General features: G+C 47.1%; 1 protein-coding gene across 11 annotated transcripts in view; it reads right to left on the bottom strand.

Annotated features, from left to right (window-relative positions):
- HIPK2 (homeodomain interacting protein kinase 2) overlaps nt 1-25,692 on the bottom strand; it is a 131,091-nt gene that overhangs the window by 81,381 nt on the left and 24,018 nt on the right. For all 11 annotated transcript variants that reach the window (XM_075755029.1, XM_075754938.1, XM_075754993.1 and 8 more), the window contains exon 2: nt 4,672-5,770. In XM_075755029.1, coding sequence (XP_075611144.1) covers nt 4,672-5,770 — 1,099 coding nt within the window. The remainder of the gene's footprint in view (nt 1-4,671; nt 5,771-25,692) is intronic.

Raw genomic sequence — 25,692 nt, 5'->3', positions numbered from 1 at the left:
AGAGGACGGACTGACACCTGCCATGGCACGATGTCCATGTGTGGCAAGATGGACCCAGTTGAGCCCCCTGCATCCCTCAGGACCCACACTCACCCAGCTAAGCATGTACAGCCAGTTAAAAAACACACACGCACACAGCCTCATTATATACTCGTACGTGCAGTTGACAACATGTGCGTAGGCCTTTATGCCTGCATATTTTCTTGCAGTGTCTGAAACTAGACTGATAAACACCTCTTCAAGCTGATACTCAGCTTCATTCTCTGTTATCCAAACATTTCATCAAAGGCCACTTACCTACAAAGCAGACATCTCAACCCAAGCCAGACACGCCACATACCAAAGCCTTTTGAAAACAAGGAACCAAAACTACATTTATCTGTTAATAGTGCAGGGATGACAGCCATTATTTTGTATCATCTGCAATATTTTGCAAATTCTGAAAGACTTAAATCTCACAAGGCGGTTACACCGTTAATTAGTGAAACGCCGTCATCCCTGGGGTGCAACACAGCAGCTGTTTCAGCTGAGCAGCAAAGAAAAGCCAAGAGGGCAAGGTAGCATAGTGGTAGTGTCCCCAGGAGAAGCCCTCCCGCTCCGAACGTCCCAGCGCTGCCACCCCACGCTAGGGAACTGCTCTGGTTCCAGCATGGGAGGACCGCAGCTCTACCCACCAGCCCAACCACCCCCTCTTCCACCTGGGTGTGTGAGTGGGGGCTCTAATGGAGGGGGTGTCTATTGCAGCCTGAGCCCTGCATTTCTCAGGATGAGGGTTTTCCCAGGAAGCTGTTCACACATGGATTATCAACCCAGAAGGGATGTCTCTGGTCATTCATCTCTCTGACCTCCTGCAAAACAGAGACCACAGAGACTACCTCAGTGAGCTCCCCTTCAAACTGCAGCATAAAAAATAAAAGGAAAAAATAAAATCCCACGAAGATACTCCGTGATGTAGCTGCTATCGCAGCTTTTTGATCAGTTGCTCTGTGAAGAGGACTTCATTTCTAGCCTAAGTGCATCTGGCTAAAACTGCACTGCTGCAAAGCCCTGCTCCTGCACTGCGAGCTGGTTCCTCACACAGGCACATCCAGACCATGGCTGCATCACCACATACCTCCATGAAGGGTCACTGATCAGGCCCAGGCCAACTCAGCTGGTAATATGTGACAAGACAAAGGACTACGGTGACTGGAGGGCAGGTTGGGACAGTGGTCCCAAGGGAGAATGCTTGAATGGCCACCAGCTAGGTCCTACAAGCGCAGGCTAAGGATGGCCACATGAGAAACGCTTTGCACCACAGGCTGAAGATGGGTGGGAGGAAGGAGGCTTATCCTCTTCGCAGCACTCTCCCTTTTAGATGAAGACTCTGACCACAGCACTGACAAAATCTCTGACTTGGCTGGAGCAGCGGTGCAAGGAGCTACTGATGAAATGGGGACTGGGCAGGAGAGCCCCTGCACGGCCCGCCAGCAATGGCGGGGAGTGGGGGGAGCAAAGCAAGCATGACAGCGCTGGAGCTGTGCAGCCATCGGGGACAGGGGAGATGACCATGTGCCAGTGTGGGTCGGGTGGGCGAGAGGACCCTACCCCTGCTTCCCAGTCTGCTCTGAGATCATTCCCGTTTTAGTAAAGGACTCAGGACCAGGAGTTTTAAGCTCTCACAACGGCCATGACATCCTTTGTCATTTCTGTGTGGAGCCAGCAGCAGGGCCCAGGCTGTGCCTGTCCCACACCCCTCCCACGCTCTTCCTGCCAGGCTCCGTCTGGTGCTCATCCTGTGTCCTGCATGTGTCCTGCCTCCCTCGGACCCCTCTACATGTAGTCAGGAGCTCCAGATCCTTCTGGAGAGCACTGGCTTAGCCTGAGAGAAACACCCCTGGTGGGACAAAGAGGTCCTGATGTTGAGGCACCCAGCAAGGGCCCCCAAGCTGTGCCAGCAGTGCAATACCAAGTCCGTTCCTCTCACAAGAAACTGGGCTGAGGGATCCAGCTCATCTTCAGGCTGCTTTACATGGCAGCAGCGGCAAATTGCTCATGTAAAGTCTGCAAGCAGCCCTGGGACTGTCTTAGCTTATGCTGGGCTATGCAGATATGGGCCAAGAACAAGTATGGAGTTTGTTTTCTGTCTTCCACCTCCGGGAAAAGAAAACAGGCCTATCATTCATAGGAAGAGGAAAGGCCTTATATTGCAAGGATTTGGCCATCACATTCTTGAGAGTAGTGTTTAAACAAAACAAAAAACAAAAAAAGAGGGAAAAGAAAAAGCAAGTTGTTAATAAAATATGGGGACAACCTGGGAATTTGCTCCCAAAAGCCCGTGATAAAAAACCTCCAGCTGAGAGCTGACCTCTACATTATATTCCCCAGCGCTCTGCCTCGTCTTTCCTTAAATGCATGGGGCACAGGGCTTCTGTCACTTCTCTGGCATGCCTGCTTAGCGTCTTAGAGGTTTTACTCTGAGGAAGCTTTTCCTTCACATTCAGCTTAAATGTGCCATTTCTTGAAGTCATCCCCTTGTCTTTTATACTCTAGCAAGCAAAACAAGTGTAAATTAAATGGAAGACACATGAAATCTTTATAAAGCCCTGTGTTTCCCCTAGCATGAAAGTTCCTTCTCTTTGGAGTGGAATGGGTCTTTACTCTGTGCTGTATTTTTTCCCCATCAGAAAATGAAGAAGAATATAAATTTTCCTCATGACTTGAATTTAGCTTCATCAGCAGCCCCCTGCTGATGTAATTCAACCCAATGAGATTTTTCTTTTTCTTATTTTTATTCCTGGTGAGCTGCTGCCCCTTTTCCCCTCCTCCCATCAATTCAGGCATGGAAAACAAAGGAGGAATTAGAACTTACTATCTAACAAGCTGCAACTTCAGACTGGGCAGGAATAACATTTAAAATATAAAAAGCAAATTTTATCAAGCCTTTTCCTCCCCAGAGACTGCCACAAAAATATTCCCTGTTTGTCGCTGAGAATGAACCATTTTTCTCTTTCATTTCTGCTTTCTGTCACATATTTCATTTTGGCTGCCCCTTCTGTCTTTCAGCTAGGGACCTAGGCTGCTAATGCAGAATCACAGATAACTCAACAACAAAATGCCTGTATTATCCTTTTTTTTTTTTTTTTCCCTTCTTCTAGTCTGCCAGGTAATTGCAATCCTAAAAGCTTTTGCATATTTACCACAGAAACATGTCTCTCCTGGAGGATGGGACTGTCATCAGGTAGAATATTTCATTTAATAAGCCTCTTCTGAGGTATAAACTGGGGTTTGGGATTTTTTTCTGGCCTCCTTCAGAGCAAAGGACAAGCAGATAAAAATCAGCTGCTGCAGTGCTATACTGTCAAAGTTCCTCTTCCTCTGAAAATTAACTCTTCCCAAGCTCAGAGCTCAGGTGGGTTTTGCCACTGTGATGTTTATGAAGTAGGAAAACAGACTGTTATCAACTCATGCCATTTTTTTGTCCCCAGTCCTCCTCATGTATAAACCAGATTTATTTCCTATTTACAGAGCAACTACCCTACTTTTCTGTAACCTATCTGATGAGCTGTGGATGCTGCCAGGACTGATTTTCATTAAATCAGTCATCAAGAAGGATCACATTTTCCCTCTTTGCCCGTTTCACAGAATTACAACAAAAACATGGCCTGAACATTTCTAAATTCAGCTGTCATCTAAAGACAAATTCCCTTTTTTTCCCCACCCCTGTTTCCCCCCACTCCTGAGGAAGCAGTAGAATTGTTTTTCTCTATCCTTGGGACATTGAATTAAGCTGACTGGTACCCAAGAGGGGGTCTGAGGAGAACATCTATAGAGTTTGTGTCTTGAAGTCAAGACAGAGGGAAAGGATGACCTTCCAGGGGTTACGAAAAGAAGCTGCTTTGCTGCAACTGTACAACAGACTGAAGAGGGATATGGCTGGTTCACACATTACGCTTCGAGTGCACCTACGCAGAGGTCAGTACTCCATCCTAGCATGTAACATACCTGTAGTTAAAAGCACCGAGTAGGAATCAACAGTCCACAACAGGTCCTCAGTCCAACACCAAATTACTGACAATACTCATTCATCCCTACCAACAGCTTCCCACATGCAGAAAGGTGTTTCAAGCCCAGCCAGAATGCCCACTCACCTGGAGCAGAACCGACGGGAGCCAGCCAGAACACTCTCATTGACTCTAGCAAGCTCCATAGCTTGTGTGAAAACTACTCCTTGACAAAGCACCTTATTCTTGTAAAGCCCCTGGTTTCACATATGAGTAAAGACTGGAAGACATGGCTGAAATATGTATTGATTGTTTAGGTTAAGGTATTTCTGAAAGCAAGACCCTACTTGCATTGACTTGGAAAGGAAATGTGGACTCTCCAGATTCATCCCTTCTTCTGGAAACAGTCCCAGAGAGAACAAAGTACTGAGAGAAGTGAAAGGCTTTCTAAATTGTAAGTGACAGACTCTGTTTTTACAACATTTTATGGTTATTTACAAATTTACAATGGTTTTCAATGCAAGTAAACTCCAAGAGGTTAGGATATTTTTTTTCTATCACCAACAAGTCATTCTAAGAGCCATCCCCGTTTAGGATTAAGGGATGACTCTCCTTCATTTACACGAATGTAGGAAAATTCCCGTAGGTAAAACACTTCTAGTAATGTTACATGAGCCCAGTCTCTTACCTGTAATATCTGGATTGAAGATAGGTAGAACACACAGCTTTAGACACATGGCTAGCTGAACCAAAGTCTATGACCTTGACCCTATATGGCTGTCGGGATGGGTCTACCAACATGATGTTCTCTGGTTTGAGATCAGCATGAATCAGTCCCAGGCTTTTCAGCTTCATTAGGGCAGTTGCTACCTGCTGGAGAATTGGTCGAATGTACTTAAGGGGCAAGGGACTGAATTTGTTTTGTTTTAGGAAATCATAGAGGTTCTGCTCCAACATTTCAAAGACCAAGCACGTATGATTCTTGTGCTGGAAGCACTCATATGCACGGACAAAGTTGTAGTCATCCGCACTTTCTGTGCTCAGCCGAGCCAGGATGCTCACTTCAATCTGGCCTTGCCGGGCATAGGAAGGATGGTTCTTTAGGATCTTGATGGCCACAATCTCATTAGTGCCACGTTTCCAGCATTTGACTACTTGTCCGAAGGTTCCACGGCCAAGAAACTCTAACACTTCGTACGTGTTGGTCATGGAACAGAGCACCTCATGTTGCACCAGCTGGTAATCCCCTTCGCTGTTGGAGCCACTGTTTTTGGAGGTGGCCGTGGAGGTGGTGGCGGTGGCTACAGTGGCCCCACTGGCATTGTTCTGAATCATTGGTGGATGCTCTTCGATGATCTGCACGCTGCTTGTGTTCTCGATCTCCTCACTCTTGCGCTTAAGTCCACATTTTTGGTAGGTGTCCAGAAGGCTCACAGTGCTGCGACGCATCAGGTTGTGTGGCCCGCCCAGTGTTTGCCCAGACACTGCAACCACACCGGAAGTGCTGTTGGCGGACGTCACCACGATGTGCCCCGTGCTGGCTGGGAAGATGATGGTCTGTTCGTAAGGGATGCTCGGATTGGGGATCTGGAGGGAGGCGTTGACGGCTGCTGCAGCGGCTGCTTGGGAGGACTGCACGTTCTTGCTCTGGCTGTAGACTTTGCTGTGTGTGCCGTACCCAGTCATATCCCAGTTCGAACTCGGCTCCACTTTCAGTTTCTTCACGCTACAGAAGGCACTTGACTGAAGGGTGTGAGGAGAGAAAACTTGCACATGCGAGGCCATACCTGCAATACAACATTAGAGTGAAACCACAGGGTCAGGATGCCTTCCCCAGCTTTTTTCGTTTGTTCAGTGTCAGGAAGGGAAAATGGGATACAGACTTCAGATACAGCTCATGCACACACAAAAAAATCAAGTTCTTCCAGAAATATGTATTCAACACAAATAAAATATTATGCTCTAAACTAAATCATCACCCCTGCTTGAACTATACTAACAACAACCAAGATTCCTGCTCTCTTGCTCTCCCCATTCTCATTTTTAATAACAGGAATGTAAATGTTATTTTTACCTCCTCTGCCTAAAGAGACTCCTATTCCCATTATCTCCAGGAATACATCTAGCTCTCATGAAGAACCGGTGTCAAATAGCGCAAAGTATTCTGCCCATGGAGGCCAAATCTCAAACCCTCAGGCTCATCCTATATTAAACAGTTTGGTGGATCTGACTTCAGCCCTCCGTTTATTCCCATAAAACCACTGTGTAGCTTCTGGCCTGCAGAGAGCCAGGATGGGACCAGGAGATGATACACAGTGACAAAATGGAGGTGCGCGGACAAAGTTGAGGAGCCAGGACAGAAGCAGCAGATGATGTTTCAGGTTGCTTGCCAAGCCTGCGTGTGGGAATCATGCACAATGCTGGTCTGTGCTCAGGGACACTGGAGATGGGAGTACACAACATGAGCTTCACTGTGAGCTCTCAGTTCTCCCAGATTTATAAAATTGTGTTCATCTTTTCTTATTCACAATGACAATACCATCACTGGAAAGCAGATCCCCTTGAAATGGACAGCATTGTTAATGAAGCAACGTACACATTAGCATGTGGCAGAATTAGGTCCTAATATAACTTTATATTTTTAAGAAAAGACAAAAAAACCTATTTTACTGCACGCTTCTTTGGTTCCAGAAGAGTTAATGATCTTCTAAATCTTTATTTAAAAAAAAAACAACAACAAAAAACCCCCCACAACCTCATAACCAAAGTGAAAATAAAGTATCACTGAGACAGACTTACTGAAGGATTCTGAGTAATACTCCACTGAAACAGAAAATGCTCTTATTCAGAAGAAAGACAGAGAAGAGGACATCTAAGTCCTGACTTGCTGCCAGCTCTCCCTGCCCAGGGCAGGGATGATATCACTGAGGCAAAGGTATTGTGAATGGCACAACTCTATGAGGATTCCTGGGGAAGGAGTCAGCGCCCAGCAGGAGTTAAAGCAGAAAGGCACAGCCTCCTTCACCCTTCTATCTGTCGTCAGTGTTTCTTTTTAATAAACCAGAATGACTAGGGAAGAAAAAGACAATATGCTGAGCTGGCACCATTGCTGAATTATTAAGCACAAACATAACCTTGACTTGTTTTCAACTTTAAAAAGTTAAAAGCTGAATGAATGCTTCAGTGACAAAACCACAACAAACTCCACAGTGCACATGGATGACTTCTTCATGTGGAGACCTCAGAGTATCTAACACTTGGCTCCCTTTCCTAAAAGAAACCCAGGCTCCACTAGTCCATGTTGCTCTTGAGAAGATTTTCTGGAGCTAATGCGTACACATACACACTCACACACACGCATAAACATAAACACCCCTATAGAAAAATACGAACGTTACTCCACGCTTCCACTGCTGAGTAGCATGGTCAAGCAAACACACCTGAACACACCCAACACTTGTTTTCCAGTTAATTCCCAGCAGGCCAAAGCCCAGGAACTGCTGCGGAGAGGGGCGCTGTGGCGAGCCAAAAACCACCTTACATAACTACACAGAAGTAACCGGCAAAGCAATCACTCCAGTTTGCTTCAACACCCCTACTGTCATCCCTGCCGCAGTGATGAATTTGTGAAGACGAGGCAGACGCAGAAGAAAATCCCTATCAGCACACGTGGGGAAACCCTCACCCCTGCTAGAACACGCAGTGCAAAACCCCCACTAACCCTGCTCTAGCAATGAAGCCCTGCAAACCACAGCCTGCTCTCCTTTGCAGATGTGACCCCTGGCTTTAATGTGATTTCTGATGCAGTTTGCTGCCATTCGTATTAACTGCCCCCCTCACCAACCTCCTCGGCAGCAATTTCCAAGGTCCCTGCGACCGGGTCCTCAGACTCCCCCAGCTCTCTGCCCCTCTACGTGCTTTCTCTCCTCTGGCCTCTCCATGTTGCCACGAATGCCGCAGCATGTGGCACACGGCGAGCTCGGAGAACCGCAGCAATATTACTCAACTTGTCATCCCGGACACAAATATCGTATGTGAGTGAGCCGAAACTCTGTTTGTTTTTCCACTGATTAAGAAGAGTCACGGTGTTCCTTCTAGTATAGTACCAACCTGCCTGGAGAGTGGGGTTGGTTTGATGTATGTTTTCCCCCTGGACGCGAATAATAAAGCAGATGTAATTGGTAACATATTGTGGACCTAGCAGAGGTGTAATTTATAGCTTTATGGCTTTCATTCCATGGTGTGCTTGAGCAATATCTCTTCATACAAATAAAAAGGGAAAAAACGATTCACACAGAACAAGGAGAGAGAGAGGTTCTTCTGACACACTCCTCAAAACATAACACCAGGCACCCCAAATTAAAGTCAGAGATGTGAAGTGCAGCAGCTGCAACTTTCTCAGCGCCGCAGTAAAAATGAGGATAATCGCCACCATTAAGATACAGACTTTCAACTGGTGCAAACTGGCAGGGCTCCAGTTGATATCAGCTGACACTGAAAACAAGGTCAGCAGTCACTCAACATTGTCAACGTCAGATGGCCGGCCGTCTGTGCCCCTTGGTGAAACGAGCTGTTGTTAGGGACCGGTTTCCCTATCAACAACCAGCCCCTTGCTGTCCCCGCGACACTGCTGGCAGCCTCAGCAGGGGGAGAGGAACAGGGGACAAACACTGACCCACCCTGGTACCCCAAAACTGGAGAGGGTGGAGAAAGCAGGGCCATCTTGTGGCTAAATGGAGGACTTTGGACTCCTCTGCTGCCACTTCCACCCTCCTCAGAGGTTATATTTCATCGCAGGAGAAATACTTTTTCCCTAAAAAAAGAAGTATGAAATAATCTTCCTTCCATCCAAAATTATTTTCTCGCATTTGAGGTTTTAGGGGCACATGCTGTAAGGAGAATAATTCGGCCAGCTCTTCAGCATAGTCCGATACCAAGAAATTACAGGCTGATTGACGGTTTGGTGATGGGAAAGGAAGGCTTCTGCAGCAAAGTCATTTTTATTGCAAATTTGCCTGTGCAGCTAATGTGAGAAAAACACAACCCTAAATTTCCTGAGGAGACTATCAAATTGTGCTGGTGGCATGTTCTTTTTTTTTTAAAATGATCTTTACTCCATGGCAATAGTAATAAAGCAGAAATGGTAATAAATGTGAATAAAAGTTGGATTTTTTTTACAGGGATCAAATTCCTCATTACAGCCTGTAGTATGATTTACAACTTCAGCCTTTTGATTACATAGGCTGACAACAGCTTGCCACGACGTCCATGAAGAAACAAGCCAGCAGTAACAGGATGATCCATGCCAGCCAAGCCCTCTGACAGCGATGCCCCCTGAGCATCCCCCAGAGCCAGCAGGGATGCTCCTGGGGAGCATCCTCACTCCCAGTGTCTTGGAAAGATGGAGGGGCCATAAGCCATGGAGGGATGCCAAATGGGCTGTTTCACTTCTGAAAAGTCCTCTTAAACCCCTGCTCACAAGTTTGCCAAGAAACCTCCTGTGCAAGGCTAGGCCTCTCTTGCCGTCTCCCTCCACTGCAGGAAGATCCTAGCAGACACGTTGCCACATTTTGCACGGGATGGCCTGAGGCTGGCACCCAGCCTTTTTACTCTCCACCGGGAGCGGAGGGGGTGAGGATGCTTGGGAGGAGCAGCCATGCTCACGGAGCAGTCCCGCTCACCTGAAGCCCAGCTCAGCAGCCCCAGCTACGCTAGCAAAAGCTTTGTCTGGACGAAGGCAAGCGGTAACGCGGGCTGAGCTCAGGCTTGGTCCCTGTGCCTTGGCAGGGGTGCAGGGCTCCCTCCTGCAGCCCCAGTTAGCCAGCCAGGCTGCAGCCAGGACTCCGTGACAAGCCCTGAAGAGTGCAGGTCTAATTTTTATATCACCCTTGCACACAGCAAGTCTCTGGGCTGGGAACAGAATCAAGGTTGAGCACCATGCATTAAATAAAATTGATAGTTCCTTTCTTTAATAATGAGTTTTAGTGCAGCCATTTAAAGCTCTCACACAATTGACAGTAACTGGATTTAATGGGGCCTCCCCGTCCTTGATACGACTCACGTAACTCCCTGTAGCATCTACATGAGCTGAAGTATGTAGCGTGCAGCCAGGGGACGATGTTAAAACAGCCTGAATGACTTTTATTAAAAGACTTGACTTTTTTTTTTCCTGAGAACTCCTCCCACGTCAGCTTTCACTTAATAATAATTTAGCAGGTGCTATTTACAATTCAGATGGCCCTCTTCTGCATGCATACACAAATCATGCAGCCGCCTCACTGGTACTGCCAACAGGTTTCAGGAAAGCAAATGAGGTAAAGTTCCCTATCCACCCACCTCACCCCAAAGGGCAAAAAATACACTTTGGGGACTAAAGAAGGAACAGTTTGAAAGTCACTGATGTTTTCTTCTGCTTTACTTCTAGCACTTACTGCTGATTTATAAACGTGGCCTTTGCGGTGGCAAGAGACCAAGCCCCTGCCCTGTATTAAGTAGGCAGTAAGACCTTTTGCAGTACCTGCAGAGCTGCCAGTGCACTGTAACCAGAGGCTGCTTGCTGACTGCCGCCAGAACGACAGTGCCTGCTTGAAAAATACCGTCGAAAGCACATGGCATGTGTTCAGCATATAAATGATGCACACAAGACACTCCTGAAATAAATATCTTCCACTTCTCCCCAGAGAGGCACAAGCCTGCAAACTCATATGCATGCCCAGGTTAAGAAGGCAATGAAAAGGGGATCTGCCAGGTATGGCTAATGTATTGCACCTTCAAAATAGCCACGTCTCAAGCACAGCACTCTTCTTCACGGTGGCCTCTGTGTGGCCCCTTTTGAGGCACTGTCCCCAGTAACACTGCGGTCTTGGAACCTCCTTAAAATTTATGTCCCTGGAGGCTACACAAATTCCTTCCCTTGTGCTACCGAATGTTTGGAGACAACCTCAAAGTGGAGTTCAGACCTCAACAGCCTCAGCTCCTTCCTGTTCCTGGTGAGCAGAAGACGTCAAGGGAGCCTTCATGCCAGGTGAAAATCTCCCTGCCTTCCTGCTCTGCTCTTCCTGTCCTGCTAATAAAACTGTCTCTTCCTAATTAGTAGTTTCCTAAATGCTTACAAAGCGTGCAGCAGTTCTCAAAGATGTGACAGAGCCCATCCCTGCACTGCTCCAGATCTGGCTTCACGTGGCTCCAAGCTGCCACGTTTGGTCCATGTCCTGCAGCCAGACGAAAAAGCAAGACTTTCCAATACACAGAGTAGCCATAAACAAAACCAACCAAACAAACCTTCTACCCCCTGCTCCCCTGAAAAGCACATCTCCTGCTGCAGCGCAATGGCCAGGGAACTCTGATCCCAATCACCTTCACACTCCGTATTCCCTCGCCACCCCAACTGCCTCCTACACATCCCTCTCCTGCATTTATATGATCAGCAACGCAACCCTGCTTACTATTTCATACTCCACACCATGACTTTCCTTTACAGATAGGATGAAAGTTAGCAACCAGGACCTCAGTTAGTACTCTTGGGCATGGCGGGATGTAGGCAACTGTCCCCTGTCATGGCCTGAGCAGGTTATTTTGGCGTGTGGCTCAGGACACTGCTATCTCCCACACCCCCCCCCCAACCCATCTTTATTCCCTTCTTCACTCTCCTTTTTAACTCCTTAAATCCAGGGCAACTTGCCTGCTGGGTACTGACAGCCTTCTGAGCTGATCAGGGAGAAGAGGACACAGCTAGGAAAATAGGGGAGACCTTCCTCCGAGCCAGCCCAGTCCCTCCTGCACCCTTCCCCAAACCTCCAGCTCCACTGCACCCGCCCGTGGGCACCGGAGGTGCTGGGAGGGTGGTAAGGGCTGGCTGGGGCTGCTAGCCAGCACTGCGTGGGGAGCAGGGCAGTCGGCAGGCCCAGGCTCAGTGCCTACGTACCGATGCAGGCTGAAGGCTGGTGAGATGGCGCGCACCTGCTTTCACCTCCAGGGCATCCCTGGTGTTGGGGCTGGTGGGAGATGGGTGCTCTCCGGTGCACAGTCCCCACAGGGGCAGCATATCTTTTCCCAGGGCTACGCATGGAGACTGCAATATGGGCAGAGCTGTCTGTGCTGGGTCCAGTGCTCCTGGAAGCATCCCTGCCACTCCACGTGAGAGCTGTCATGAGTAGCTTGGGGGAATATGGGCTACCCAGAGCCCTGCCGTGTCCCAGAGAGACTGAACGAGGCAGCACCAACCCGGGCCAGACCCTGCACCGAGCCTGGAAACACCTAGGCTGCTCCAGCCCCATCCACCCACGCTCGCCACATCTGGCAGGTCACTAGACAATGTCATGTGAGCTGGATTTGAACCATGGGCAACTACTTAAATAAGCATGCTATACATCTGAAACAGCAAAACTCTCAGGAATTAACGAATACAAGGCATCACCAGCCACAGATCTCCCTTTGAACCATCTGTGCTGTATTTTATTTTGTCTCTAGAGACCTAAGCCAAGTCCCTGCAATATCAACCCCTTCCTTAAGTGTTCAGTGACCACAATTTCACATCTCACCACTACAAAACTCCACACTTCCATAGCCACTACAAGTCACAAAGCCATACTATTAGATGTCTTCTGTAATCTAGAAACATCGCAATTCTTATTCATCCTTTTGATGTGGGTTCAGGTGCCCATGAGGCTGAGTAACAAGCTGTGGGCTCCTCTGACATATTCCTGGTTTTAGGCACGTGAAGCAAAATCTCAGGGACAAATATATACACTTACATTTATATCCTCAATTACACCTTAGTGAAGGATCCCTTCAGGGTCACCTCCATCTCCTACTTTAATGAATTGCAGTAATGACAAGAGATATTACAGATTTCCTCAGTAAATCATGTGACTAGTTTATGTTTAACATTGTAGTTAGTTAATGATGCAACACCTGAGAATGCAGGTTAAAATATTCCTCACCAGAGACTTGGCTGTCTCACTACTTCCCTGCAGATGCTGCAACCACCAGACCTGACACCAGTTCCTAGATCTCGGTGTGAGAAGGTCCAGCAGTCAAGTTCTTGCTCCCCTGAACCGGAAGGTGTCCTCTAGATACCTTCATAGGGGAAAACCCAGCACAGCTGGAATAGTGCAAAATTTCCTCTCTCCAGGACATCTCAACCTCGCTGAGTGGAAAGCAGATGAAGGCAACAAGTGAATACATTTCATAGGCTACAGCCTTGACAAAACAGAGCCAGACCCCAAAAAGTAAACCTCCTTCAGCACACCTGTCAAAGCTGACAGGAAATCTGTCACCTCTACAGAAATCATGAAATGGCGCTGCAAATGCTCGACCAAGATGTCAAAGTGCTCTCCAGACATAATCTAAGAAACCAGGGAGTCCGCTGTGCCCATGGCAGGTCTCGGCAGCTTCACAAGGCAGACGGACAGCCCTGCTGGATGTACCTTGCTGAGCAACAGTCCTCCCGAGCCAGGGAGCAAAGCCTCCAGCTCCTGTGACAACTTCTGGAGTCCCAAGAGCAAAACGAAGTGATGCACGATCACAATAAAGACAGAGGCGGCAGCAGCACCTGAAAGTCTTCAAAGTCTGCATGAGAGTGCAAAGGAAGTTATGTGCAATCTCAGTGTAAAGACATTTTAGGGAAGTGGGTGTCAGTGAAGTCAGGAACAAGTTCTACAACCAAACAGTACTCCCAAGGGCCTCGGAGGAGAAAAAAGTCTCCTCTGGAGTCAGAGATGGGATGAGAAAAAAAGAACAAGATGAAGTCAGACAGGCAGGATCAACAGAAGCCCTGTTTTGAAGCTGTATCTTTGGAGGACACTGAAGGATGTTTAACAAAATGCTTTGTGAAAGAAATCCCCCTTCCAGTTTTCTCGGAGAGAGGCCCATCAGAGCTGAGGCACGTGCCAGGTGCCTGGCTGGGGCTGTGCTGCAGGCTGCTGGGGTACCCATGAGCAGCACCACATCTGCTCAAAGAGCAGGAGACCATGGTAACACCCACAGCACCACTCAAAATGAGGCATGACACACTCAGCCTTGTATAATCCCATGCTTAAGCTCCTGAAGTGCTGGGAATGGCCAAAAGAGACGGAGAAAGCAAGCTACCAGGGAATGTTTTGTGGCTTCCCCATCCTGAAGCCAAAATGGAGCCAGATGAGCCTAAAAGCAGTTATTCAGATCCACGTGCCAGGTAGGACTGTTTGGCAACAGCATATATGTTCTGGCCACCTTCCTCCCATCGCATGTCCTCCATGGAGGCAAAGTGGAACAAACTTTAACCATGGCATTTCTACAGGCACCCAAAGTTCCCTTTGGAGAGCTATACAAGACAGCCTGAGCAGTAAATATGAAACTGGCCGGGGCTTGCCTTGTAGTCCAGTTTAGCACGTGTGTGGGTCCGTATGTTTAACCTCCAAATAAATCTGTAATGCAAGAGCATCTAGGTTCCCACAAGCTCCATCTCTGATTGCTACTTGCTGACAGAGATGCATCCTGAAAGCAGAACTGAAAAAAAGAAGGATCTTGGCATGGCTCTGCTTCACAGGCAGTGTGGGTCAAGTCACTCAGCTGGGTCACTTCAGTTTCCATCTTCCAAACAGCAGTTGACAACAGTATCCCCATCTTACAGGGGAAACAGAGGACTTCCTCAATTCCTGACCCCAGATTTCACTGGCTGCTCTACCTGGTCCTCTGTGATCTTAGTTCCCGGGAAGGGGTACCAGAGCCTCTGGAAAAGGGACCAAAATGAATCAGTGTTTCCCTCTGCTGCCCTGGCCATGCCCCACTCACCCATGCAGCACTGGCACACTCGTGGCTCCCCACAACTGCCTAGCGGAAAGGATATTTTGGCTTTTTCCACCACAGCTGCCTCCCCACCTGGATGACCTCCCACCTGTAAATATTAGCTTTGTAATGGCAATGACTCCAACTGGCCCACAAGTGTGGTGAAACCACAGGGCATGGCTGGCACCTCGCATACTTCACTCATTAGAAGCAACCCTACTTGTGAAGGCAGGACATGGGCAAGGCTTGCTGGAGTCTCAGGCTGAGCCTCTCACACCCACAGGATTTTTTCCTAAGTGTTTCATTTGCATGACATTCAGCCCTTGCTTTGTTTACAGAATCTGAAACTCAGATCAAGCACGAGCTGGGCTGAAAAGGTCAGTTTGCCTGTTCGCAAAGTCCCTCCCTTCATTTCATTTCCATCAGGATACAGACCTGTTGGAGAGAGACAAGCCTCTGGTGAGGTCTAGATGAAATACACAGGATCTGGGTTGCAAAGGAAGACGAAGATGTGAGGAGAAAGGTGGGGAAACTGGGCACGGGGCTCTGCCAAAGCAGAAAATTGAGATAGACTGATTTGATGACCTCGCAACTATCCCAAAGCCAGGGTTAACTACATCTCCTCGCTTCTGCAGCAACATCTCCCTTTCAAATAAGAATGACCAAACACAGGATCTACAGCACCCTCATACATCGAGGGCTATGGGGTGTTTTAGGAAATTAAGAGAAAGGATACTGCAGGGTAATCACCTGACCTGCACTTTAAGTCCTTAAAACAATCCTGTAAATAACCTGTCTTCACACAGGCACACAAACACACACCCGCACAGACAAAAGCCCTTCAGTTCCTCAAGGAAACACATCTTGAGCATGATTTTTTCACCCTGTCATCCAGACTTTATCTTCCTCATCACTTAGGGCCAAGAAAACATCCCCAAAGTGATGGCTAAAGTCAGAAACCTTTTTTTGCTGTCACTCATGGCTTTTGGCTTGCATTCCAAAGTCAGACTATAAACCCAGAAATGCATGACATGAGAGTGGCTGGGGCCATGAGCTGGCACCAGAATGGGCACAGCGGGACTGAGCCACCTGGCCCAAACCAAAGATCGTTGGGGAGACACAGGGTTTAGGTTTTGGGTGTGGACTCATTTTTCCCCACAAAAACCCTCTTTAATTCAGAGGCTGACCCTGAGAAGAGTAACCCTGTAGAAAAGTGCCACTTAACTGTTTCTCTCGATCCCTTCTCCTTCGAGAGTGGCGAGTAGCTCATAGGAGGCCACAGTGAGAGGGAGCTGCGGCAGCCTCCATGAGAACATGGTGTGTTAACGGGCGTATCCTTGGGAACCCCGGTGACTGCAATGGCTCGGAAATTCCAATGATTTGTTTTGCTCTATTTGATGGTGTACTGACCTCTGTCACACAAAACACGTGGTCACGCTCAGCCACACATAGACATGCAAGCACTCGCACCGCCAGCGGATGACCCATGAAGGCCATAAATCTCTTCTCCAGAAGAAATGAATGATACTGCCCCAAGCAACCCCACACAAGCCCCTCTGGGCGCCTCCCTGCCCCACTGCTCGCTGGTTGCTGGGGCTGGGGGCTGGCTGTACATGCCTTATCTCCCACTGTCTTCACAGAAACTTTCTTTTTAAGCAAGATCTAATAGAACTGAGGCTAGTTCAGCATGCGGAGAAGCAGCCTGTTTAGCCAAGGAAGGACAGCCTAGGTGATGCAGGAAGCTCTTGCTAACACAGAAAGAAAACCTGATGCATGGGGATAAACTACATGAAGGATTTCAGAACCTTGAAGAGAAAACATCCAGGAGCTCAGAAAAGGATATCTACTTGAGGAAGAAGGATATAAGGCCCTTGTGTGTGATGAAGAAGCTCAGGGACACCAGTAACTGCCTACTTCCCCTTAAAGCTCTAAAAGAAAAGAAATCAGAGCAAGGGAAGTCATTAAGAGAAAGAAAACAATAAAAACCTCAACCTGTATCAGCAGAACTCCCTGGCTACCATCAGTCTCTCCCCCAGGTTTTTCTTTTGTGCAGGATATGATTATTTATTGACATATTTATTTACTCAGCTCTACGGCACTTAACGCCATGGTTGCTGGGCTTCTTGTGCTGGCCAGACTAGAGCATGACAGAAGAGGAGCAAAGTTGAACCTGGAGATCCAGTGCGATACACGCCAAATGCCTTCTGCAGCACAGCCTGAGGCACTCTACCACTGTGATGGCCTAGAAAGGGGGACCGACCTTCAAAATCAGGCTCTGGGCAGAGATATCCCCACAGCCAGACTGGGCATACACAGTCCTCTTCAACCAAGAAAGAGCAAGTAGGTGATAGCTTTGGTGGGGTGTACAGTGAAAGACAGCCCTTGGTGTAAATTTGCTCCAGACCACTCGGTGCTTTTGAGACTCTGAACATTACCCTGCAGTGACACGGGCACCTGAGCACACCTCACGCCATGTACAACTGCACTCACTCTTCGCTACTAGTAAATGCTGTGCAGCACTCAAGGGTATGGCACAATTGCTGAAGCCAAACCTATAGTATCAAAAATCCACCTTAGAAAGGATATCTGGCTACAGATGACAGACTAGCTAAAGGGGCTGTCAAGCCTCCTTCTCATTCATGATCCTACATTTGTGAACTGACACATCGCTATGCACTTACCTCATCTCCTCCATAACCATCTTTTTGGCACTATTATTACAGCTGTTTTGCAGCCATGCCCTTTCAACCCAGAACGCTCGACTCTTTCCTTTTCTTACGGCAAGGAAATAAAGAGAATGCAGCCTAGATGCAATCGCGTTCAGAATCATCAACGCGACGGTGATATTCCAGCCAAGCTGTCCACAGTTACACCTATGGGTTTCAACTAATGATGAAAAGGAAGTCTGGCCAAACGGAGTCACGGGGAAGGAAGAGTTTCTAGGAAAGTAAGCTGTGTATGATTTTTTCACAAGGACCAAATACACTGCTGTTTCCACAGGATCCAGAAAAAATAAATTACTAACAGTTTGTGGTCAATCACAAGAGCTTTCAATAGGTCTAGAAGAACCTTGGGCATCTTAGCTTTGTCTAACATAGGAACAACTGGGGGAAAAAAATGGCCTGGGGTGGGCCTATGGTTGTTGGTAGAGCGATTGTAAGAATCCTAGTAAATGATGAGAGGGCAGAAGTGCCAAAAAACCAAAACCAAAACCAGCTAGGGGAATTTGGTACCAAAAGTTCTGTGAACTTTTACCAGACCTTATGCACTCAAAACTCATGGAGAGTTTTCCAATATTCATATGGATGAAGAATAAGAAGAGACTGGAAACTAGATTCAGCAGAAGTACAGTAACTGGGAGAAGAATTTCAGTGGGAAGGGGTGAGTATAGACCCTATAAAAATACCTAATTCATTCAATGTTTGCAATACTCCTTTGTGGACATACTCCTTGGGTTTGGTCACTTTTCGTATCTGAAAATAGCCATGCTTCCCTCTTTAGTCCTTCCCAGGCTCATGGGAGACTGAAATGAGTCACCAGAGGACCAGCTGAGTCATCCAGCCAAAGCCTGGAAAGCGATGCAGAATTGGTCATCACATCCACGACTAAAACATGGATGACGACAGCCCTCCTAGCAACCAACCATGCATTAGGCAGTAAGGGTTGGAGACCACTGCCATTATTTTAAGCAAGACAGAAGAAGGCCTTAAATGAAACTAGTACAATGCAAAACAAGCACTGACCGCTGGTTCTGCATCTGATGCAACACCCTTCTCCACTCAGTTTCCCCATCCCAGTTGCATTAAGAAAAAAGCAAGTTCCTTATCTCAGAAATTGCCATCTCCGTCTTCCAGATCACGGGCTACTTCTAGTTGATTTTCCAACTTCTACGAACCAAAGTCCTAATTCATTCCATTTCTTTAGAGTATCATCAAATCTTAACTAAATCTGTTTTGATATGAATCTCCCTCAGGACTAAATAACTATGACGCTTTAAGAACACAGGTCCGTATTTCATTTTTATGACTATTTTCTTCAGAACAAAAGGAAGTGGGGCAATTGCTTTTGGGCACAGAAAATATATTTACCTAGCAATTTTTTTATGGTGATTACAAAAGTTTAGCAAGTGAACTCAAAACAGTGGGGGACTGTCAGACCTGTCCTGAGGAGTTGGGCACGCTGTGAGCAGATGCAGCGCAAGCTCCCTTGCCCCACACATCACTTGGACATCACATCACAACCTTGCATTTGGGCACCAAACAAAGAATGCTTATCCTGACCAGCTGCCCAGCCCTCCCGAACCTGCCCTTGATCAGCACAGCCCTTCAGGCACATCTCTGACACACCTGAACAGGCTAAAAGTGCTGAGTGGGACCTCAGTCCTACAAACATTTGTCACAGGCGTGAAGTTTAAAACAGATATATTTATACCAGAACCTACAAAATCAGTGTCCTGCAACACAGAGCTCACCTTTCTCTCTGGTCCCCGCCCCCCGGAGATCTGGTAAAAATAGAAAATAAGATGTAGCTGAGTGACAAAACCATTGAGAGCCAAAGAAAGCCCTAATACTAACTATTACGGAAATACTCATAAAGGAGACAAGTAAAAGGGACAAGACGTAACTCTAGAGCAAAATGAACAGTAGGCAGATCTCTAGGGTAAACGCCTGTTCTCCCTGTGCTGTCATGAAAGAGCAACACTGACTTGCAAGGGCCGGGGCACACTGCACAGCTGCTCAGGGAAACCCATCTCCGCACAGCTCGCCATCGCTCTGCTGCCACTGAGCCAAGCGTGGGGGGCTCCAGAGCTGCGGGGGGTCACAGGGACAGTGTGTGTGGCAGATCAGGAGTGCAGGTCCCTCTGTGGCTCACCCAGAAAACCTGCTGGCTTGAGGCTCCCGACCACAATCCTCTCACCTGCCCCGCGCAGCGGTGAATGGCACTGAGGGACCACACACGAGATGGCACCAAACAGGTTTTCATGAAGCTGCTCTAAATTTCCCAACTAATGATGTCACTCCTGTTTTGTCTTGGTCCTTCCCTCCAGCTCATCCCTGGGTTTCAGTAAGGCCATGGTGCATCCACCTTGCTGTGCCTCCGCTCCCAGCCCTCTGCACCTTCCTTCTTTGCAAAAAAAAAAAAAAAAAAAAAAGAGCTAAGAGGTTCAGATGGGCAGGACCCAACAAACCAGCGTAACGTTTGAACCTTAGGGAAGAGAGATGTCAAACAGAAGCAGGTGTAACTGGACATCTAGTCTTTAATTTTAAAGGCTTGGTGGTAGATACTTTGAGCTGTTCAAGTGAAACAACTTACTCCATCCTCTGCAGGGTCAGAAAATAAATATGAAACTGGATCTTGGCAGCACCAGGATATGCCAAAACTGACCCTCCCACTTTTTGCTCCGCCTGCTCCAAGGAACACACTATTCCTGGAGGAGTTCTAAAAAATAAAACCCAAGCAAGTGTTCTCATGTCCTCTCCACTTCCCAAAGCCTACACAAGCAGCTTGCCTGAGTGACCCTCCCATGCACAGCACCCTCTGGGTCCTGGCACTCGCTCACAGCCCAGCACTGGCACGATGGGCTGCCCTGGTACCAACCACGAGCAGTGCAGCAAACGCAGTGTGCAGCTCAGCACACATGAGCTACAATAAACTTGTCAGACTGTGCAAGACATGAATCATATGGATTGCCACAACAGCAACACAGTGTGTGCAGCCCTGCTAAAAAAACAACCAACCAACCAATCAACCAACCAACCAACCGATCCCAAGTCGTCCCAAAACACAGATGTAGGTAAACAGCCACTCTCCTGAGACTGCCAGTACAGTTATCCTGTCGGGCTTGCCTGAAAAATATATACCCTCCTGACTTGTGACACTTCAGAAACGCTTCAGTGTGGCTGTAGCGGGGATTCAGGGGAAAGGAGAAGTAACACAAAGGCTCTTCTCACTGGGAACCTGGACCTCAACAAAGGAGATGCCTGGGCTGCCTGGGATGCTGGAAGTGAGAGAAAACACTTGTAGCAAAAGCTGCTCATCGGTCATAGAGGGATGCGGCTGCAGACGTTGCTCAAGGTCTTTCCGAAAACACACCTCTGAGTGCACTTAGCCAGATGGAGGTGCTGCTCCTCTCACACCGGCAGCAAAGTTAGGTTGGAGAAACAGCAATGCCTTTTCCTGATCAAGGTCCTCCTGGAGTCCTTGGTGCAGCCCTGAGACCGAAGCATGGAAATAATGCTACAAGTGCATCTGAGGGGTTTCCATGCTGCCTTCACCTTTTGGGGCAGCCTTCAGAGTGAATGACTACTCCATCCATGGCTTGCAGGGCACCAGGACATACCATTCCAACAGAGAATCTGTCACTAATAACTAGATTTTGGACATACATACATTTTTCACTTGTATCACTGTGATATGGTCAATGGTGATATTGACTGTTTTACCATTCTGTTTCCCCTCCTGCTTTTCAATGACCTCACTGTGTCACCTCTTAAGCCACAGTCCTTCAAAGACTCACAGACATGCCTCACCTTCTAACCAGCAACTGCAAGCCTGTGGCCCAAGAGATGAATCAGGCAGATGAAAGCAAAGGGGAAAGGTGTAAGGCCAGTTTGTATCCTTTTCCTGGAGGGTTCAGGCCAGAGACTTCAGCTTCTCCAGGTCAAGATAGTGTCTGCATTAGAAAATATTCTGTAAATTCTTCATTTAACTGTTTCCCCAGGGCAGCCAGCTAGACCCTCACGGGACAGGCACGTGGGCCTATGTCTGAGTTTAAGCACATGAATTGTCTTAACTGATTTCAGCAGGACAACTGAAGCATTGAAAGCGAACCACATGTGTAAGTGTTAGCAGGATCAGGGCATTAGTCATCGTCCCTTGTTTTCTGCAAGGGGGCTTGTGGAGGGAAAAAAAGAAAAAAAAACAAACAAAAAACCAAAACCCCACAAAACTTGTGGATACAGTTCAGGTATCCAAGTCATACTCGAATCTGAATTAAATCTTCTCTCCCACTCTCCATTTTTTTACAGTAAGTAGTTTTCTACCAGTCAAGTATTTGGTCTGCTGTTAACTGATTTCAAAAGAAATCCTGTGGAAGGTAGAGTCTCCAGCACCCACGCCCACCCCAGAAGCTGCACACTCTCAGAAGACCTACATGGCCATTCCGCGGGTTGTCTTCTCCTGGATTTTCCTGTGGATTTTTCCTTCCTTTTCTTCATGACTAGCAATATACATAGTCAAACACGCTCTCTGCTCTCTGAGTCTGGCTGCTGGGGCTGCAAATTCTCCACCTGGAGTGAAAACTCCTCTTTGTGACACTACGTTGTCACCGCAGCCAACGGTGATGTCACAGACCAAGTATTGTGACTTCAGCTGGAAAAGGAGCAGCGGGAGCAGATGAACTCTGAAAACAAAGATATTGTTTTGGTGTAAACAGCCTTCGCAGAAAAGAGGGGAAAAAATTAAAAAAGTATATACAAATATATGATAAATAGAGTTTTCTCTAGGCAGATTTCTCAAAGTCCCAACTAGGTACTGAAAGGTTTGTCATGTTGTTTCTGTTCCATTAAGAAATGGGGCCCTTATTAGCTTTTGAAATAAACATTTTCTGTCCTTTTTTAAATTTTGTTTTAATACCTTCATATCTCTTCACTGTCTCAGAATAAGCAAACACCATTGCTGTGTAAAGAAACAGGTCTCAGGAAATAATGTACGGTGTGTTTCCAAACGCTTCATAAATCCACAGGCAGCTTGCAAACAGTGCCTGCATTCCTGTCTGAGGGTGGTTGGTTTTTATATGTCATGTATTAATGCAATTTGAAAAAAAAAAAACCAACCCATTCAATCACATCCCCTTCCACCTTTACATTGAAACCCAGAGGTTATAATTACACCCAGGAGCAGGAATAAATTAAAGCAAGTGCTGGTGCTGCCTTGTACTCTTCTTTGGAAAGAACAGTGATCCTGTCTACCCTGCCTCATGTGCTCTAACTCAGAATGGGGCTGGCTGCCACGCAAAGGGGCAAAGAGAAGGTTTTCATGAGGTCGAAAATGAAAACAAGGCCATTTTCAGAGGTCAGAAATGGAATAACGCATCCCATGTCCTAACACATACCAGACCTTCAGAGGGGGACGTTACCTCCGCTACCTCCCCTTCTGCCACCCAGGACACCTTCATGCTGTGGCACCCCAGGAGGTTTGTGGAGGGGAGCTGGAGGAAGGACACTTCGTGGGTTAGACACTTTCCACCTCTTAGTAAGGGTTATTTAAACAGCTGCACACCGTGACAAAGTCAACACCCAGCAGTTTGGGTGTGAAACACCAGCGGTCGGGGCAACAGACCGATGCATTGCTGTGGACTCCTGGGCGGGCCATGTCCGAGCCCTTCGCTCACATGGCTCAACACTGTCCTACAGAAGAGAGGAGCCCCTCCTGTGGTAACAGCCCCTTTCCTCCAAAATTCCTGCTCCAGAGCAACTCTGTGTTTCCTGTTGCTGGGGTTATGGGAGGATCACTGGTGGTGAGCGTAGGTACAACCTAGAGGTGACCAAAGACACCCGCACCAGTGGTTGCCCCTGGGTGCAGGCACATGCTGCATGAAACAAGACTAAAGGACTACGGCCTCCTCATTCCTCCTGCTCAGGACCCTCGGCTGAAGCAGGACCACCTGCTCTACCCCAGCTTGTTCTCCAGGGTTTGGACAGGGCTGAGAGATCTCAGCTCAGAGTTACACACTGAAAGCTGCCACTTAAAAGGTATGCCTCCTTTTGGAGGAAGCAATAGCAGGGAATTTGCAATTAAAAGAGAAAGAAACAGAGAAAGAAAGAGAAAGAGAAACTATCGTTGCTTGCTAAAACACAATTGCCTAATGCTTGAACAACTGAAATAACCAGCCAGTGCTGGCAGACCAGTGTCTGTCTTGACAAACTTTTTTGAAAATTCACATGCAGAAGAAGGAGAAATATTGGTAGGACTTCAGTTATCAGCTTCTTAGGGGACAACACAAATAATAAGCAGTTCCCTCCCCAAAGCACCCTAATGGCATCCTAGATTTACAAAAAATGATGCTGGAATATTTTTTTTGAAATATAAACTTGCCATGCACAGTCAAAATTAAAAAGAAATATAGGGCATTTTTAAGAGAAACTCCATGGGGAAAAGCAACTGTGAAATAGCCAAACATCAATTATGAAAACCACATCAAGAAGAGGCTCTTGTGCATGGGCTTTAGGGATTTGAAGAAAATGTGCATCCTGGTTTGACTCATAATGTAGGCAGAGAATGAAGTTTCCTCAACTTGTACAGCTCAGTGAGTATGTTCCTGTGCTGAACTGTAACCCTTTAAAGTCAGTGTCTCTATACAACTCTCTTGCATCTCACAGCTCCTGGTTCATGGCAATCTTTGCTCTCCATTCCCACCTTGTCAGCAGCACCGGAGCGACCAGCTCACTTCCATCCTCAGTTCGCACAGACAGTCGATACTACCGTGACACGGGCAGAGTTATGCTGAAGTGTGCATCCCAGCCATCCAGTAGCTTGCTCATTAGTGGCACGATCACGATTTCTACTTCAAACCCTCAACCAGAGCCTCCTCCTCCCCTGCTGCTGCCCACATACAACTCTCAACTAGTAGCGGGCTGCGGGCAGCCCTACTTCCTTCTACCTGATGAAACACATATGGCTAGAAAAGCGAAGTATAAGAAAGTGAACAAAAGCAGAGGGATTTGGGGGTGATTCTGCTTGTGAGTCAAGACCGGATCATCTTCCCAAGCTTAAAGATGACGGTCTCACATGTGTACCACTGAGGATTTCTACAGGACAGGAGCTGGGAGAGGGAGCAACCAGAACTGTGAGTACACAGGGTAAAACCAGGAAACGCCTTCCTACAAAAAGGAAAAAGCGATGGGATGATCCTGTCCTTCTTTAAAATACCTTGCGAGTCTGTTAGTTTGTGGCACTTCTGTTTAATGGTATGCAGCTTTATTACAGAAAAACAGCATAAACCAAACAGTTGTCATAAGGGGAAAAAAAGACATCTCTGTTTGCTTGTTTCCCTCCATCCCTGACTTCTCTCTATCTCGAGGGTCACACATGCTCCTATACACAATGCCTGGATGCAAGGCTTCACCAAGTATTTTCCTCTCTGATGATCGATAGCACCAGGCGCTTCCCTGTCTCTTCTTCCAGAAGCAACAGTTGTTTATTATTCCTCATGCCCACTCCGCATGATAGACAACTACACAGAAAACAGAAAAAGGTGAAAGCAAGCCTATTTAAAGCTGAAAATCAAGAATGCAAGGCTTAGGAAACCCCAGCTTTATGACTGCCTGTGCCTATGTACGGTGGCAGATTATGTTAATCACATAATCACAGACTATTTTTCTACAGGACCTTGGCCTCACCCAGTACAGCAGGATACAGGGTGCTCGCTCAGTGAGCAACTAGTCACTATTTCGTCTTCCCCACACTGTTCGAGGTGTGGCCCCAAGCCTTGTTTACTAGGTACTAGCCACACTCTGCTCTGCAGACGAAATTAGTAATTTACTCAAGGGCTTTCCTACAGTATGCATCATTAGAGTAACTGAATGTTTCACAAACATAAAGGAATGTATTTTCACAATGCCCTCATAAAAGTATTATCCAGATGTCATGGGCAGGGAATTGAGGCACAGAGAGATTATCATGAAAAGCTTCCACTAATTTTAACTGCCTAATTGAAACTCTTAGGTCCAAATTCTTCAGAGATTTGTTTTGTCTGCTGAGGATGTGATGACAACCATTTTTTCTAAGGCTTAAAACTTGGCCAACTTTGGGCTGATGTTCTTGAAGACAGCAGAAGTGATGCCTGAGACATATACACCATGCAAATTTTATTGGGTTGTTAAGGTGGGGAATTGTTTGCTCACTTATTTGAACATTTGTTATATTTAATGTTCATCAAAAA

The sequence above is a fragment of the Balearica regulorum genome, chromosome 1, assembly GCF_011004875.1.
Source record: "Balearica regulorum gibbericeps isolate bBalReg1 chromosome 1, bBalReg1.pri, whole genome shotgun sequence".
Classification (NCBI taxonomy): Eukaryota; Metazoa; Chordata; class Aves; order Gruiformes; family Gruidae; genus Balearica; species Balearica regulorum.
The sequence above is the reverse complement of the archived record's forward strand: the minus strand, read 5'-3'. Positions and strand labels throughout refer to the sequence as shown.